This window comes from Lissotriton helveticus, chromosome 10 (assembly GCF_964261635.1).
Source record: "Lissotriton helveticus chromosome 10, aLisHel1.1, whole genome shotgun sequence".
In the NCBI taxonomy this organism is placed as follows: Eukaryota; Metazoa; Chordata; class Amphibia; order Caudata; family Salamandridae; genus Lissotriton; species Lissotriton helveticus.
Window position 1 is genome coordinate 1,103,696,081 of NC_136071.1, and position 18,868 is coordinate 1,103,714,948.

An 18,868-nucleotide genomic window follows, 5' to 3' on the forward strand; every position below is an offset into this window, starting at 1 on the left:
CCTCCCCGTCTGGTGCTCAGTTGTAGTTTCCGGAGACTAATTCTTCTCCTTCTGGTCCCCCAGACCACCGTGGTTAGGAGCGTATTCAGCGTATTAAAGTCTTGTCGAGGGATAAGGACTGGTAGGTTGACGAAATAGTAAAGTATACGAGGGAGCATCACCATCCTAGAGACAGCAATTCTCCCCATGACTGTTAAGGGTAGTGACGTCCAGAATCCCACACTACCGCGCAGACCATTAATGGCTCTACGTATGTTGCCCTCTATCTGATCCTCAGGCAATCTGTAGACATTAATACCCAGGTATTTAAATGTGGACTGCGCAATTGGAATCAGGTGTCCGCCAAAATGAATATGTGGGGGGTGCTGTAGTGCCCTGAAGTAAAACCCTGTAGATTTTGCCGGGTTAACGGCTAGTCCTGACACAGCTCCGAAGCGGTCAAGTATGGCCGCTATCGGCGCATGATCCCCTTCCAAGTCTCGGAAGTACAGCAGGATATCGTCCGCATAGATCGAGATCAGGTTGTGGGTCCCTCTTATGGAGATGCCCACCCTCTCTGCGCGCGTTCTGAGAGCGATAGCCAAGGGCTCTAGCGTCAATACAAATAAAAGGGGCGACAATGGGCAACCTTGGCGGGTGCCCCTGTGTATGGGGTAGCTGTCCGAGATGTATCTGCCGGTACGTGCCCTAGCAGTGGGATTTGTGTATAGCAGTCGTATCATTTTAAGCAGGGAATCCGGGAAGCCGAAGCGCCGCAACACCTCGAACATAAACGGCCATGCCAGGGAATCGAACGCCTGCCGGAGATCCAGTGCGACACAACCAGCCCTGGGCATTTCCTGCGGCGTGGCCGCCATTAGAGAATGGAGTCTCCGCGTGTTTTGGGAGGTACTCCTTCCGGGGAGGAAACCACACTGGTCTGGGTGAATCAGAGCAGGGAGTCGGGCCTGTATTCTTAGAGCAATGGCCTTACTGAGTATCTTATACTCTGTGGATAGCATCGAGAGGGGTCTATAGTTAGTCAGTTCCAAAGCGTCCTTACCAGGTTTAGGGATGGAGGTAACTAGGGCCTGCATCGTTGATTCAGGTAGATGCCCAGACTCATACGATGTCTTGTAGACTGTCTCTAAAACAGGTACCAGGGTGTCAGAGTAAGTCTGGTAGAACTCCGCCGGGAGTCCATCCATCCCCGGCGTCTTGCCATGATTAAGGGATCGAGTGATATTCGTATTTCTTGCTGAGTGATGGGTCCGGCCATCCCCTCCCGCTCATCCCTGGTCAGGGTCGGAATAGGCAGATCTCGCAGGAAGTCGCTGACCTCGTCAGCAGCAGTCTCGGGAAAGGGGCGTATAAGGCCTGCAGGTGATCGCGGAATGCCATATTAATCTCTGACTGTGTGTGTACTAGTCTTCCCGACCTGTCTCGAATGTGTGTGATAACCGGGGTATCAGGGCGGTCCCGCACCAGGCGGGCTAGCAGGGCCCCGGATCTGTCCGATTCAGCCTGCTGTCGCCGTAGATACTCTTTATGGTCCATGACCCGTAACGTTTCCAATAGCTCCGCGTGTTCTACATTGCTAGTCTGTAGATCCCCCTAACGGGTAGGATCCACGCTCGCCTCCCTCTATAGGGTTTTCAACCGATCTTCGACCCCGCACAATTTCTTGTGAATTTCCTGCCGGGCTCCCACCAGTTGTCCAATGGCCGCCCCCCGCATTACCGCCTTCATGGCATCCCACACCACCAGGTTGGAAGTTGCCGTGTCCCAGTTCTCCCGGAAGTAGTTATCTAGGGCCTCTGACAGTGTCCTGCGGAAGGGGCCATCCTCCAAGAGCTGCAGGTCGAGCCGCCAGGTCGGCACCGGGGTCGGCACCCTACCCCATTGCAGGTCTAATGTGTGTGGTCTGTAATCCGAAAAGGTTTTAGCCAGATACTCGGATGAGGAGCACTTGGACAACAGAGATGTAGAGCACAGGAATCTGTCCAGTCGCGTGTGTAAGTTATGTACTGGTGAGTAGTAAGAGTATTCTTTGTGGGTTGGGTGTAATGCACGCCACACGTCTGTCAGTCCCCATCCCGCCAGCCATGTTTGAAACATGTCCGTCGTTCTATGTATTCCAGTCAGTTGTAGGGGGGGGTGTGATCTATCCAGCCCCACATCCAGTACCATATTCCAATCCCCTCCCAGGATCCAGGGGACGCCCACCCAGTCTGCCAATGCCCGACCAACCCCAGCGAGGAATGTGTCCTGATCAAAATTCGGGGCATAAACACTACCCAGGACCACCAGGGTGCCATCTAGTGTACCCTTCACTAGGACATACCTCCCCTGCTCATCCACCCTCCGATCTAATTCTACAAAAGGGGTACCATGGCATACCCAAATAGTAGCCCCCCTGGAGAAGGCGGAGTAGGAAGTGGAAATTACGGTTCCCCTCCATTTCTTCCGTAAGGTGTTTGCTTCGGACACTGTCAAGTGCGATTCCTGCATGAAGGTAATTTGAGCGTGATTACGTAATAAAAATGCATGGATCCGGTGTCTTTTCTGAATGGCCCCCAGCCCACGCACATTCCAGGTTGTCAGTCTATACCTCGCTATAGTGTCAGCCATAACCGGACCCAGGTATAATCACTATAGGTCGCCATGCACCTCAGAGCGCACAACCCAATTGCCTGCCAGGAGACGTACTTCAACCCTCCCGAGAACAAAACTAACCAGGCACAGCTTGAAAACATTGCTGAGCCGAACAAGAAAAACTGCAACAGAACCAACCAGATATGTGTGCATACGCCAGTGGGGGGGGTGGCCAGGCACAGATCTAACCCAAGTAGTCATGCAGTTCGGTGCCGCCGGCTCAACGGCGCCGCCAGGGGCGTAAATATCAGGATAACAGTTCCAAGTATCCTCCGGGGGGTCCCACTCCAGTGTCAAGTTCTCTCGGGACCCCTTCTACATTGCCCTTGTCTTTACCAGTGTCTCCTTTGCGAGGCACATATACTCTGTCCTGTCCCTCACAGGTGTACAGTACTTTACAATATTAGCCTCTCACCCATTCCTGCCCTCCTCCCTCCCGTGTGTGTGCTGCCATCCGGCAGGTAACAGAAAAAGGATATCAGTGATCTTCAGGGTATGCCGTTTCTATCTCCGCCAGTGATCACTCGCGTCCATTGTCCAGTAGTTCATCCGCAGCTCTGGGCGTCACCGTCGGGAACAGTACCATACTGTGTTCAGAGTCCGAGTGGATCGTACTATCATCCGTGTCCTTATTAATAGTATCCCGATCTTCCCTGAAGTTGCCCACCAGGGCGATGGCTCCCCGCTGTCCGTCTTCCTGCTGTTCTCGTGAGGGCCTCCTGCGTCCCGGCCCCGTACCGAAGGCGAGGGACGCCGCATCCGCTTGTTCCGAGTCTCGTTGGGGCGCATCCGCCGTCGCTCCTGGGGTCATGGCCTTGTCACCCTCAATGTCCATCACCTCAAGCCATTCCTCCACGTCAGTTAGGCTTTCGAAGAAGTGTGTCTTCTTATCGTACACTATCTTGAGGCGGGCCGGAAATAGTAGAGCATACCGTAGCTTGGCCTTCTGGAGTCTCTTCTTGATCTCGAAGTACGATGATCGTTGCTTCTGTACCACATTAGTATAGTCTGGATACAGGGAGATACGCCGATTTTCGAACTCTATGAGGGATTTTTCTCGGGCCTTTTGCAGCAAGGTGTCCCTGTCTCTATAATTGAGTTTCCGGGCGATCAGTGGGCGCGGCGGCCGACAGGTTTGGGCTGCCCAGTGGGGACCCGGTGCGCCCTCTCCACACAGAACAATGATGATAGTCCCTCAGGGGCCACATAGTCGTGAAACCACTGTTCCATAAAGCTCTGCTTGTTGATCCTAGAAAGTCTATCTACTTAAAGAGAAGCACTGCTATTCAAACGTTGAACTCTTGAGGGCTGTGCATATTTTCTTTTTTCTATTCGTGTCCCCCCAGGTAAATTTCTGATCATATTATATAAGAGAAAACTACTTAGAAGGGGCAGGAAGGTAAAATAAAAGTAAGTGGAAGATCGTGGTGAAGTAAGGACCTTTTATTTTTTAACACTATAAGGTCTTGTCAGACTGTAGACTCCGATTGTATGAAATTGGCTTGTCAGCCAATTTCTCTGTCTAGCACCATGTTTCATCTTTGCCTTTGGTTGCCGTCCAAACCAGTACTACCACTGGGAAGTTCTGACTCTGTCTGTGGACCAAGAAATATTGAGATATTTTGAAGGTGTGCCTACAGAACTGTCGGTCTAATCTATGGCTTTCGTGCAAAATTGATCTGGAAAATTGTGCTGCTAAATGCATAATTTGCCTCAATTTCTTCCTCGGCGTTTCCGATCCCTGTGCCCAAATTTAAGTACGTCGGGCCTGCTCAATGCTTGGTACAATTTGGCTACTACATTTATGCCCTGCCTGTTTAATTCACCAGCTGCCGCCGCTCGCTTGTTCAAAATATCACATGCCTACCAACTTTAGTCCAAATTGCCGTTATACAGGTGGATGGTACTTCGATTGTGCTATAAACAGATGATAAAATGTTGATTAATCAATTTCTTTGTGGCTGTCTGGTTGGAAAGATCACCACATCGCACGAGGAAGCTACACTTTTTTAATAATGCAGTTCCCTAAACCACGAATGTAAATGCCCTGCCTATATTTCCCAGTGCCACTGTGCACAGTGTGCTTGTTATTGGTAATATCTCTACTCAAATTTAGCAGCTGGCAAAGTGTCATCATCCTTTTAAGTTCAAACAGTTGGATTAGATTTACTAATGTCTGAAGATGAGAAAAGCAGGTTTCTGCCATCACAAGTCTACCATGCTAATGTGACCCGAATGTGGCTGCGGTTTTTGTACAGCCCAAACTGTTACAAATGGGAGTGGAAAGAGGGTACGTCAGTATTTATTGTTCATGGTTAACTTTTTGCTTGTCTGTTGTAGACAGCATTAAAATGGACCAACAAAGTGATGAATGTAGACAGATGTGCGATTGTCTATCCCCTCCCCCTATATTGGGCAATGCTGGTTCGCTCCGCAGCTGTTCTTGTTTACCTGTAGCAGCTTTGAACAGCCTTCCTAACGTATGAGTGTAATACAAGTGCAACCCCTGCAAGCATTGATTGCTGCACTTTTCAGGTTCCTGTGCCTGCTCCAGCAGTTTTGCATTGTATTGCTATATGTATAGAGCTGTCTTGCCCCTTGCGAGGCCCAAAGCACTTTGTGGGTGGGACGGTTAGTGGCTACTCAGTTTCAATCAGTCATGCAGTGCTTCTTCCAGGGCTGGGTCATAAAGCACTCCTCTTTCCATAGTGTTTTTGATCACATTTAAGAGTGCATGGTTGAAGGGGTGATTGATGGCTGTAGGTTTCTTTATATGTCGTGCTGGGTGAGGTGTGCGATGTTTGAGATGTGTTAGTGTATGTAAGTGGGGAGCTTCATGCAGAATGTTATCACAGGAGGGTCGTGGAAGTTGTGTGAACAAGAGGTTGACATCTAGATCAGGGTTCTCCAAAGTCAGTCCTGGAGGGCCGGATCCATGCCAATTTTTTAAGATAACTGTGTTTATCTAAATGGGAATATGCTAAAGATCTGGCATGGATCCGGCCCTCTAGAACTGACTTTAGGGAACCATGATCTAGATTATGCTGAAAAGCGGGTCTTGTGAGTTTAGTCCACATGGTGTTACAGGAAACAGCTAAGTCTTTTTAGCCCTCTAAACTCAAGGTGGTTGCTGATGGTCCGACTGCATCAGTACACAGTAAAGCCACTTGCGTATGCTGGTGCCAGGCATTTGCAGATATATGCATGGGGGTGGCTAGCTGTGCTTCAAGGCCCACCACAGCTTTTCCCATTCATTAACAGAGCTTGTTGGCCAGGGTGCGACTGTCTGCTCCTTTGGGTTATTTATGCACATCTGAAGCTTACTGCAGGAATAAACATATAATACTCCTATTTTCTCTCTCCAGTACTTTGACCTTGCTGCTGATGTTTTGGCAGAAAACGCCCATCTGACATACAAATTTCTGAGCACAGTAAGCATCTTTGAATCCTAATGTTGTTCATTTGTTTACCTCTTTTCCTGTCCTACTTTCTGATATACTTTATGTAGACTATGTTTAATTATCTCTGTAGCTTTTGCGCCTTAGCGTCATGTTTACTTATTTCAGGCTTTACATGTAATACTGATAGTGTGCCAACTGCCAAATAAGTATTCTATAAAACAGAAGTAACAAATGTCTCACATCTATAGGGGAATTAATCGCTTTCACGCAGTTCTTTACGAGAAATGTGCTGTGAAATAGTTTGTATTCGAATTCACCTTTGCTTGTGGGACATCAAAATCTTTTTGGAAGTGCTGTGGCGTTTTAAGCGGGTTCATGCTTGCGAGATAGACTGTTTTTTGTGTTTTTAATTCCTGTTGGTAATTTAGATAGACTGTAAAACCATGTATTTTATTTATGTATGTAGGGCCATACTCCCACTCTTTATCCTCCCTCTGATTTGCGCTGGAGGGGAAAACTCACATTTACAAAATATGTTTTGGGTATACAGATTTATATAAATCACAGAGGTCCATTTAGGTGTGCTCCGGGGGCAGACCTGGGACTGTTACAAGTGCAGATGTGGCTAGATTTGTATCTGGTACATGTTACATTCCACTGCAGTAGGCCGCCTCGCCAGTCGCCACAGCACTGCCATGGATGAATGCACAGAGGGCAGGAATGCCCCCTACCTATATTAAAGATCTCTGTACTTCAATCCTTATGAAAGGCTTGAGTAATACAGTGCAGAGTTGTTTTCTGTTAATCCTCTGCATGGTCTCTTAAAGGCTTGTGCAGGAAAATATTTTCCCATGAGCCTGTTCGGTGAAGGGGAGGGAATCTGCTGACATGGCTTTTAACCTTCCACTTGCATGGTTTATAGAAGTCAACCCATACTAGAGCAGTGTTGGAACAGTATCAATAGGAACATTTGAAAATGAGTGACCCATTGAATTTGTGGAATGAAAGGTAGATTTGACAATATTCCCACAAGTCATATGGAGCTTTGCGTGTCATAGCAACGCAAACGTCTCTTATCAACAATATCTTAAGCAAACAAAGAAATACTTTAATTCGTAAGTTTGACATCTAAAAGGCATGTTTCTGATCATTTGAATTTAGTGTGTTGATTGACATTATAAATGCAAAAAAATGTAGATCTCCGTTTGGAAGAGACATACAGATTTTTCTTCTTCAACATTTTCAGTACATGTACGAATTCCTGGATGCCATGATAACTTGCCAGACTGCGCCTGAGGAGGTAAGCATGTTTTGAAGTAGGTCCTTTCATGAATATAAGGTACATATACATTGCAAAGCATTTATTTCCGTGTATATGTTAGTGACAAGTATTTTTCTTTGCCAATTTCTTGTTTGGTTTTTAAGCTTGTATTGAAGCATTTCAGTGTTTTCTCTATTTCTGAAGGTCTGATCTGTATATTTATTGCAATATTGTATTTCCTTTTAGGCCTTCATCAAATTTGATGAACTAGCTGGAATGCTAACGGAGCAGTTGCGAAAACTGACAAAACAGGTACACATCTGAGAAATGTATATGTGTCTGTTTTGTCAAACATTTATATTAACTTGTTGTTTTCTATCAATTCTATCATTTGTCTCATACCCCAGTCTATAGTGATGGTAGTACGTTCAATTCAAGTTTAAATATTTTAATTCCTTCTCTTGACTTCCATGAAACAGGTACATAATCTACATTCTATGGGCCCAATTCTCGGAGCTGGTTATGCAAATCATTTCAGCTTACATGCACACATAGCTTTTTTGTGAATCCACTCCTGCATTCTGCCAAACATTGTTTATCACTCATAAAAATATTTACTCACACATGAATTTGTGTGTGGATAAATCTTCTTCAAAGGGCCAGGAATGGGCATTCCAGAGTGTGATTCCATGAAGGTTTGAGCACAACCACAAATGTAAGTGCATTCATAGACATTTCTTCAGCCCATTCCCACCCTTGAAACTGTATTGAATGTAATCCTGTTGTGGGAAGGAATACATAAATTTCCCTGGTGGGAATGGTCAGTAGAAACCCGAAAAAGAGGAGGAGTTCCTCCATGCGGAAAAACATATATTCCATAAGTAGAAAAGAAATTAGTTGGAGGGATATTTTTCATGTGTAATTCAGGGCTCTGCGCAATTCCACATTTGGAACTGCCCTTCTAGTATTGTTGGTTGTATAGGCATTTTCCTAGGAACATGCAGCTGTTACAATGTCTCTGGCGTAGTTCAGGAAAGTTTGAGAAGTCCTGGTATTAAAAAGTCTGCAAACAAATACATAACCCTGAATGTATAGACTACCACATTTATTTTTTAATGGGATTCAGTCTGTTTAATTTCATCCATCTTAATTCTTAAATACTTTTAATGTTCATTGTTTTTGATTTTATAATTCAAAACTAAATTAAGTGAGGAAAAAAGATTTGTGGTTTCTTCCTATCACACTAATGTGGTTTGTTCATTCTAATGGTGAGTAAGCACACAATAAACCAATTATGTTGGCTAGTTCTATGCTTACCACATGAACTAACCAGTTTGACTGGTTTGTGGTTGTTTACCAAACTAAATTTAACCAACCTGTTGAATCTGTTCTGTTTCGTGGGTGTGCCAATTTTGTGGGCTGATTCTATGCCAACAAACTACTAGAATCATCAGCTTTAGTTTTGATTTCAGGGATTTTCATATGTGTTCTAAAAACTCTTGTCTGAGTTTGAACATTAAGGCCCAGATTCCAAGTTCGGTAGAACTTGTTTGGTACTTACCACACCCGGTATGCACATATCCCTGAGATGAGGTATTTATTGTGAGCAGTAAACACATCTGGTTACGAGTTTCCCTTGGGGAAATGGAGATTTAAATGTGGAAAGAGTTGCTTACCACTTTTTGCACATTTTCCTCCTATTCATTTTGCGAAATTTGTTTTGGAAAAATTGTGGATGAGCAGTGTTTATTTCAGAATTCTGCATTCAGATTCATGTGCAAATTCCTGGTTTTTTAGGGATCAGAATTAACCGTCCCACTTGGCCTGAGAGTTACTTTATTTTTATGAATTCATTAAAGTTAGTCTGATCAAATCATGTAATAAACTGCAATTATATAGATCTATTTTTGGCTTACATCCTGCTCTTGTAAAATATTTATTTAAATAGTAAAGAAACCAAGAACAGAGACAAAAAATCTTGGAAAAATAGAAGTCTGCCTCTCGTCCTCGTTTGATGATGCCTTTTGACTGTTGTCTTTTCCCAGGGTTTTGCAGTTTTTGGAATAAAATGTGAGCAAAGTAGCCCATCTTTGAAGAAAGCATCTCATACTTAATGTTTAAGACATTCAAAGTTGAAACTGATATAAAGTGATGGATGCCAGTAGTCTAACAACATAACAATACAACACACTTTGTAAAAAGGCGTGCTTCTCAAATGAGGTAGAAATTACGACTGCAAGATATGGGTCTGCCTATTGACTCTTGAAAAAAACTGTTGGAAGTGCATATAAATATTAGAGCATATATCACTAAATGGAATCACGTGATGCTACTTGCCAATGTGTGTGTGTATCTATGTATAACATAAATTAAATCTTAGACAAGGGAGTGGCTGAGCCTACACGTGGAGTCGCGGCTTCCTACATTTGTTTGTGTGATACAGCCTATTATATTTTTTACTTTATTTTGGTGTGGATTAGTTAAGTGATAAGTGGTGTATATTTTCTACAGAGGGTATTGAAGTTATTGTTACTGGATTACTTTGTTTGATTTTAAACACCATCCAAAAATGATTGTTAGAAGCAAATCTTAAAGCGAGAAAACTATATTACCATTCATACTCCTTAATTTCTTTAAAGTTTGTGAGGGAAATTAGGAAAACAGTTAATGTATATGGGTTTATTTTAAATGCTAGCAAGCCCCTTCATGGCCACATAGGAGCTTTAATACAACCTTGTTTTTTAAGATCCTACAAAATACTCTTTCTGGTGACCTGTTAGATGTATTCTATGTGATCATTATCATTTTCCTAATAGGACCTGACAAGTGGGCTGTGTCATTGCACAGCTTCTTCTGTGTCCAGAACACTGGATTGATACACTTGGTCCAGTATCCCAATTAGATGCCGAAGTCCTGGTAGAGTTCAATGGGGAAGTCTAAACAACCCTACAGAACGTGGACTCTGAAAATACATGTAAAAATTGTATGGTTCTCTGAAGTGACACATTATGGCTGAGTGTCTCTAAATTTCCAGTAATGGAATACTCATTTTCGAGGTGCATGCTACTAACACAGTTTGCATATCATGACTAATCACAGTATTAACTAATTATTATTTCTAACATATTACCCATTGTACTTGTAGGAAGAATATATTTTCAAGACACCAATTGTGCATTTTATCATCACAATCATATAATATTTTTGTACCTCATAATATGAATTGTTAAATAAATTATTCCATATTGATTAAAAAAAATACTCTGCCCTTCTGCAGATTTTGAATGGGTTGTTGTTAGACCGGTCAGTCTTAGGGTGGCCTTTCTACAAATGTTTTGCCTATGTGTCTCCCATATTTGGTGACATTTGTTCTTGTTGAACTTAGGACTCTGTGCACTTTACCACTGCTAATCAGTGCTAATGTGCTTGTGCATTCTTCATTAAACGTGGTTTGATCGGCATATACCTTATTGGCATATTTAATTCACTAATAAGCCCCATCTAGAGTGGTATATCATGTACCCAGGGCCTGTAAATAAAATGCTACCAGTGGACCTGCGGCACTTATTGTGCCACCCACTTAAGTTTCACCTTGAAACATGCCCCAGGCCTGTCATTGCAACCTGAAAGCTGTGTCGCACTGCCATGTCGACTTAGCATTAAACTCCCTTGCCAAGGCTTAAACTCCCCTTTTATTACATATAAGTCGCCCGTAAGGTCGGCCCTGAGTAGCCTATAGGGCAGGGTGCTGTGTAATTAAAAGGTTGGACATATACTATTAAGTTTGACATATCCTGGTAGAGAAAAACTGCTAAATTCGTTTTTCACTAGTGGGAGGCCTATCACTCCCATAGGATAACATTGGGCATTCCTTATTAAATGTAATACTTGTAATTCCTAATTGAGAGTAGGTAGATATATCATGTTTGGTACCTATGAAATTGTATTGATAACCCCACTTTAATTGTAAAGTCGGATTTTCCATTACAATTTTGAAAATGCCACTTTTAGAAAGTTACTGAGAAAAGTGACGCTGATTGCACTGCTGTGAATGAAAAAAGTCTTCCGTATAATCCAAGTTTACATTATAAACCAAGTAATCCTTAGTAAACCTGCTAACGCGGGATTACTGGTTACTAATTATCTTACCAAATCCCAAACTATGTCGACTGAATCGTTGGTACCTGTCGTTGAGTAAAAGGTAATCTCACAATAAGTCAATCAATTTAAGAACTTACACCACTCTAAATGACCACCAACCAAATTTAAGTTTTAAAGATTTAATATAAAGTCAAAGATAACTGAAGATACAAACTTCTCAAAATGAGATTCAAAAGGTAAATTGGTATCACTATAAACATGAACTTCTTGAATAATCTAAGTCTGAAGAACAAAATAATAAGTACAAGCTCAAAGACCATAAGGGTTGTCAAAATAGATATAAGTTGCAACCTCAAAGTCATTACAGAAAAGAAAATTAAGGTTAGTCTGTCCCTACACTATACTAAGTGACATCCCTACTTAGCAAGATCTTAACCCTCTAGGTGTCAGCAGTGGTGACTTCCTAAGAAGATCACGCACTTCTCTTTGTCTCTTCTCTGATAATGGGTCTCTCCTGATCAGCCTATCTGCCTACCCATCCGCTTCCTTAGGCTCCCAAAATCATCTGCGCTGCTCTCCTCCCGGGTCTCTTTCCCTAATACCAAATCACATTTTCAATAGAAACGCCCCTTGGGACGCCCCTCACGTGGTACATCTTTGCGCGGCAAACTCCATGATGGTACTCTTGAAGACCCTCGTTATAGTTGACCTTGGTTCCCAGGCTTCTTCTCCAGTGCGCTGATACCCCCTGAAATTCCTGGAAACTCCTACAGGCCTGCGCAAGGCGCCACTGAACAAAGTCCCTTTCATTCGAGCTGATTAGGACCCTCGCACCTGCATACAGCTCGTCCTGCAGTGGGCCTCAAATTCCAGACTCCACCATATCTTTAGTCGTAAAACACTCTCAAAGCTCTGTGCTGGACACCTCGCGACCTCTTCTCTAACGAGCACATGACGATTTAAACGACATGACATTATCTCCTCTGGCCTACTTGATTTACATGCAGCAGGTCCCTGCACTCTTAAAACGTTAACTTGATTTAAACAGCAAACATTCTTAACTAGCATACGTTTCTAAAATAACACATCTATAAAGCATATACTTTTAACCCTAAGTTCAATAGTACATTTGGAAGAACCATGTCAACCTTATCTCACATTAATTTAGCAGCACGTTCAGGTTTGCTGTGAATTGCCCTAAGGCCTACACATTATACTGGATTTTAAAGTTACATTTAATTCGGACATGATTCTTTTAACATGAGAACGTGAGGTTTTCATATTCATTCCAACATTTCTACATTAATCTCACACCGTTACAATTATAGTTACTCTACTTAACATTCTATACATTTCACTACTGAATATAAAACACTCTGTATATTTTCACTTCTAGATATAAAACACTCGTGTGCAAAACATGTTTAAACTAACTACGTGCTTGTAAATATGGCGTACTTATACATTTTTTTCCAAACTTGTGCTCTCTCAGTCCCCCCTTTGATGACCTTCAGGGGTCATCATCACCAAGACACTAAAAATGTAGAACCCTTCAAAGTGAAGTCATGGTTGTGCCACCTCTTTTCATACTCTCCAATGCTTTCAGACTCTTGTATTGAGAATCCTGCATTGCTGTCAACTCTTCCTCCTGTTTCCTCATAGTTCTCTGCAACCTATTTGCTCTATAACATTGATACAAACGCACCAATCCCCACAAAGTGATTACACAAATCACTATTATGATGATGGGTTTCAGTATGTACCAAACGATACCCTTTCCTAAGTTGGCAAACCAACTTCCAACTTTACCCATTCCATGACCTACTTTTTCCCACACATTTACCTTTGCTAGGTCCTCAATTTCGTAGTGTATGGCAGTGATATTTTGTATATACTTCTCTAGAGGTTTTGAATTGTCTGGAATGTAAGTACAGCATTCCTGGACCTTCAAGGCCTTACAGACTCCTCCCTCTTTAGCTAACAGAACGTCTAAAGCAAGTCGGTTCTGAAGAACCATTGCCCTAATCGATTGCATCTCACCTTCTATCAGCATCAATGATCTTGCAGTACTGGCAGATAGCCTATCTACGACTGTAGCTAACCTCCTAATTTTGATGTCATTCATTATCAATCCTAAGAAAGGGAATGCAGCACCTAGTACATCTCCAACTACTTCTGCTGCACCCAGCCCTCGTTTCCATCTAGTTGATATTTCCTTCTTAGGCGTGTCTAAATTCTCAACATGATATATTTTAGGGAAGACAACAGCCAAATAACATGATCCGTACCAATTATCTGGTAACTTCACATAGGCATTTCTTCCACATACAAAATATACATTTGGTATTGCTTGCATCCCTTTCAAAAAGTTCTTAGAGTAATACTCCAATTGAAAGGCATGTTCACAATGGACTTGACCTACATAAAAGTTTTCATAATAGGAGTAACTCCTGTGAATGCACAGTTTTCCCCTTTTATCCTTATCCAAAGCAATTGGACCAATACTACCTTTTCTTTGATGTGCCCTTTCCTCCTTGGTCCAATCTGTTTCCCATTGTCCTGATGCTTTCAAAATCTTCTGCCTCCTGTATCTAGTATCTACCTGTGCTATAAACTTTTTCTCAACTTCTGATATTTGACAAGTCAGATTGTTCCTTCGAGCATGTGAAGTATCTAACGTTTTCCATGGAATAAACCATTTGTGTAATCTGTCTTCGCTTTTGTAGTAGTCCCATTTGTTCAAATGCTTGAAATTCGGAACCTCTGGCAATGTCGAGTCGAAATTCGAGAAATAATACTCGAATCCTTCTCGTCCATAAAACATGCTCAACAATAAACTGCACGTTATTCCATATGTCAACGGAAGATGATGGTATCTGATACCCTCCTCCACTGAAGCTGGTAATTGCATACAAACGTAACAATCCTTCACTTCCATGGCATCAACATATTCATAAAGCAATTTAGCATAAGCATTTGACTTGTAATTTCCCTGTGACTCATCTGTGTGAAGCCTTTTTATTTCTGCATCTAACAACGCTTTGTCTTTCTCATTGATGTTTCCCTTCTCTTTAATAATGGTAGTTTTCGGTGTTGATACTCCCTTATCCTCCTTGACTGCGGTTTCATCCCCTTCGTGTCCCACTAGGAATGAAACAGTTACCACTAAAATTATAAGAGAAACTACTACTCCTAAAAGTGTAACAGCTATACATTTTGCCCTGCGGTTCGGGTTGCCAGCCTCCATGTTCTCAAACAGTGTAGTTCTTGACTTTCTTCCAGCATTCACTTCTTCTCCTTTCTGAGCCAAAAGTCTTTCTTTCTCGCAATGTCTTTCTTTTGAACACTTGGAAGCTTGACAATTTATTCCCACAAAACAGTTCAAAGTCCAGTAGAGAATAGACAACCCTAGCCCTTCTCCATCCACTAAAAGGAATCCCCTATCACTTTTCTTCTTCCACTCGGCGCTAGGTTATCTTGCAACAAGTTTACAATTTCTTTTCAAAAGTCTTATTTTCGTCTGAAGTTATGTATGACTCAAGGAGTGACACTACGTCTTCATAAATGTCCATCCGAAGTATCATTCCCTCAGGTTCTGGGCAGTTCGTACCACAACATGGAAAGTCAACTTTTTCTAGGATTATTCTCCTTATTTCGCTCAAGACAAGTGGACGGACAAAATTGAGAGTTAGCGTTTTTTCAATTTCTACTCCTGGTACTATCAGTTCTACATCCACAATTACAAAGGGGTCCGTTCTAATCAAGATCACTTTCTTCACCTTTCCAGTTCTGCGCCCCTTTGAAGACATTCACAATATGGTATTAATCCACAACAATAAGCGCTCCTAGCATTTCTACTACTCGCTCAAGCATTTCCAAACGAAGAAGAGTTCCCTCCAATATTGGATATCGTGAACAGCAAACTGGAAACTCAACTGTCTCTAAAATCAATTTTCTTATTCCACTCAGGAGAGCAGGATGAACGATGTTGAGTGTCAGCAACCTTTCGGTCTCCGCTCCTGGCAGTAGAAACCTTATTTGCACTGTGATGATCGGGTCAGTTCTGATCAGTTCCACTTCCCTGATCCTCCCTGTTCTGTGTCTCCCAGACATCTGCAACGAGGTAGGTCCAGTCGGGAGTAGAGTATCTTCTACTAGGCACTCGCACCCTCCTTGATCTTCTAAGACCCTCCTCGGCTTGATCCTGGATATCTTCTTCTGGATCTGAGTCTTCGGATATAGGAGTAAGCGTTTCTTCCTGGGCCGACCTCAAACTTAGCCTTCTTCTCCTTGCTGGCCAAGTGGCAGCTCCAAGCCTTATTCTCCTATTCCTTGTCCTCTCACTTGGTTCTTGGTCGCTCTGATACGGATCTGAGTCTGAGTCGTATTCACTTCTGCTCTCTCCTTCAGTTGCGTCTTCTGTCTCACTGCCGTCCTGCCTTCGCTCTTCTTCTGAATCCGTTGCGTTCCCAACTTCTTCTGACACCCCCTCAGCTGCCTCAATCCCTTCTTGCAACTCTTCTTCCACTTCCGGGCTTTCGTCTGGGATGGGAGCTGTTCCCTCTAGAGGTGCTGGAACTCTTCGAGTATGGGAAGCATGGATCCAATTTGGCAGCCCCCCGCACTTCACCGCGGTGTTCGTTATCAGGATTACCTGAAAGGGCCCACGCCAGCGAACATCTAGGCAGTTCTTCCGGACGTGTTTTTTAACTAAGACCCAGTCCCCTGGGTTCAGGTCATGACACAGGTTCCTCGATGCTGGAACTTCAGCCGCATGCACCTGAAGGGACACAGAATGGATGGCGTCAGACAGTCCTTTACAATAATCCAAGATCAGATCATCTGTAATATTCAATAGGGCAGTAGTTGGAACTGTAGGAAGTCTCATGGCCCTCCCCATCAGGATCTCGTGGGGAGAAAGACCTGTCCTCCTGTCAGGGGTGCTGCGCATGCTCATGAGCACTAAAGGAAGAGCATCTGGCCAACTCAAAGATGTGGATGCCACTACTTTAGCCAATCTATTTTTCAACGTGCCGTTCACTTGTTCCACAATTCCTGAAGCTTCTGGTCGATAACTACAATGCAGCTTTTGATCGATATTCAGTGTGGAGCACAACATCTTCACTATTTCGCTGTTAAAATGTTTTCCTCTGTCAGATTCCAAAGAGGCAGGCACCCCGAAGCGCGGTATCAACTCCCTGAGCAACAACTTTGCCACTGTGAGTGTATCGCACCTACGTGTAGGGTATGCTTCAACCCATCTGGAAAATACGCATACAATCACCAACACATACCTAAGGCGATTGACTCTTGGCATTTCGATGAAATCTAATTGCATTCTATTGAAAGGCCCCCCCGACCTCCCAATGTGACTCAGTGTGACTGGTGTTCGTTTGCCTACGTTCAGTTGTTGGCAGGTAACACATCGCTTACATACTGATTCTGCTGCTATTCTAAATTTAGGGCAATACCAAGTTTGCCTAAACACTCTCATCATAGCATCCCTTCCTAGATGTACTGGACCATGTATTTCTCTCGCCATGGGATTAGCTAATTCTTCAGGTAACACAGCTCTCCCATCTGCTGAAACCCAAAAATCCATTTCACTTCGCACACAACCTGCTATTTCCCATGCCTTTTTCTCTGTTTCAGGTGCGTTCTCCTGCATTATTCTTAAATCCTCCCAAGTGTCTACAGTTTCTAACATCATACTTAATTCAGTCTTTTCTTCTGCACCTTCTATTTCCACCTTTGAGAAAGAATAATTTTGTTCCGCACAATAGCGTGCGACTTCATCAGCGTATCTGTTGCCTTGTGACACAAAATCTGTATTCTTAGTATGAGCTACACATTTTACTATTGCGATGTCAACTGGACCTTGCAATGCTTCTAACAACAGCCGCACAAATTCTCCATTTCGAATGGGCGAACCAGAGGAGGTCATGTAACCCCTCTGAGACCACAACTGCCCGAAATCATGAACCACACCGAAACCATATTGGCTGTCCGTGTAGATGGTGACTCTCTTTCCGTTTCCTGCTATGCAGGCACGAGTTAGGGCAATAATTTCTGCTACCTGTGCGGAATGTACTCCTTCCAGGCAAGCGGCTTCCACAACTCCAGTAATGGTACAAACAGCATAAGCTGCTCTCAACCGACCAGTATCGTCTCTTAAACATGAGCCATCAACAAAATAAATTTCATCGGGGTCTGACAATGGCTCATCCACAATATCTGGTCTGGGTTTCGAGCATAGTTCAGTCACATCAAGGCAATCGTGGTCTTCACATCCTTCGCCTTCTATTACAGTAGGTAATGGCATCAAAGTAGCAGGATTCAAGACAGAGCATCTCCTGAGAGTCACGTTCTCTGCGGCAAGTATAACTTGCTCGTAGCGCGTGAGCCTACTATTGGTCAGATGCTGCGTCTTCGTCCTGGTCATTAGCAATTCAACTGAATGTGGTACATACACCACCACTGGATGTCCCATCACAATACTCTCACTCCTTTCAATGCTGACACCCGTTGCAGCAACGGATTTGAGACATCCGGGCAACGCTGCGGCTACTGGATCTAATGTAGCCGAAAAATATGCAACTGGTCTACGGGCATTTCCGTGGGTCTGTGCCAAGACTGACAAAGCACATCCCTCTCTCTCACAGCAATAGAGTGAAAATGACTTTTCGTAATCTGGCATTCCCAGAGCCGGAGCACGACATAAATCGTCTCTCAGCTGTAAAAACGCCACCAGACATTCTTCATCCCATGGTACCGGATCACTCACCTCCTTGTGCGTCAGTTTCTGTAAGGGCTTTGCTTTCAGTGAGAAGTTAACTATCCACTGTCGGCAGTAACCCACCATTCCTAGGAACATTCTAACTTCTCTCTGTGTTGTAGGCGCATTCATTTTCATTATCGCCTCAATCCTCTCTGGGGGACACCTTACGTTTCCCTTTTTCTAACCTGTGCCCTAGATACTGTACTTCTGTCAGACAATACTGCAACTTGCTCGGAGATACCTTATGTCCATTTTCAGCTAAATGATTCAGTAAGGCAATTGAATCTGTTTTACAGGCTTCCTCTGTCTCTGACGCAACAAGTAGGTCATCTATGTACTGGACCAGAACCGAGTTCTGCGGCAGTACTAGATTTTCGAGATTCTTCTTCAACAACTGATTGAAGATGGATGGGCTGTCTGTGAATCCTTGTGGGATTCGACACCATGTTAAAACGCGATCTTCCATTTTAAAAGCAAAGAGATACCTGCTCTCTTCATCCAATGGGATTGAAAAGAAAGCCTGACAAAGATCTATCACTGTGAACCATTCTGCTTGACATGGTATTTGAAACAGTATCACTGATGGATTCGGTACCACGGGACAACATGAAACGACTATGTTGTTAATTTTTCGTAAATCCTGAACTATCCTAAACTTCCCGCTAGGTTTCTGCAAACCCATAATCGGGGAGT

The 18,868-nt window shown here is 43.4% G+C and overlaps 1 protein-coding gene across 1 annotated transcript in view; it reads left to right on the plus strand.

The window, feature by feature from the left end:
* Positions 1-18,868, plus strand: part of LOC144784810 (intraflagellar transport protein 70A) — a 177,270-nt gene that overhangs the window by 92,151 nt on the left and 66,251 nt on the right. Inside the window, exons 10-12 of the mRNA XM_078663856.1 lie at positions 6,000-6,065; positions 7,282-7,335; positions 7,543-7,608. Of these exons, the coding sequence (XP_078519982.1) occupies positions 6,000-6,065; positions 7,282-7,335; positions 7,543-7,608 (186 nt within the window). The remainder of the gene's footprint in view (positions 1-5,999; positions 6,066-7,281; positions 7,336-7,542; positions 7,609-18,868) is intronic.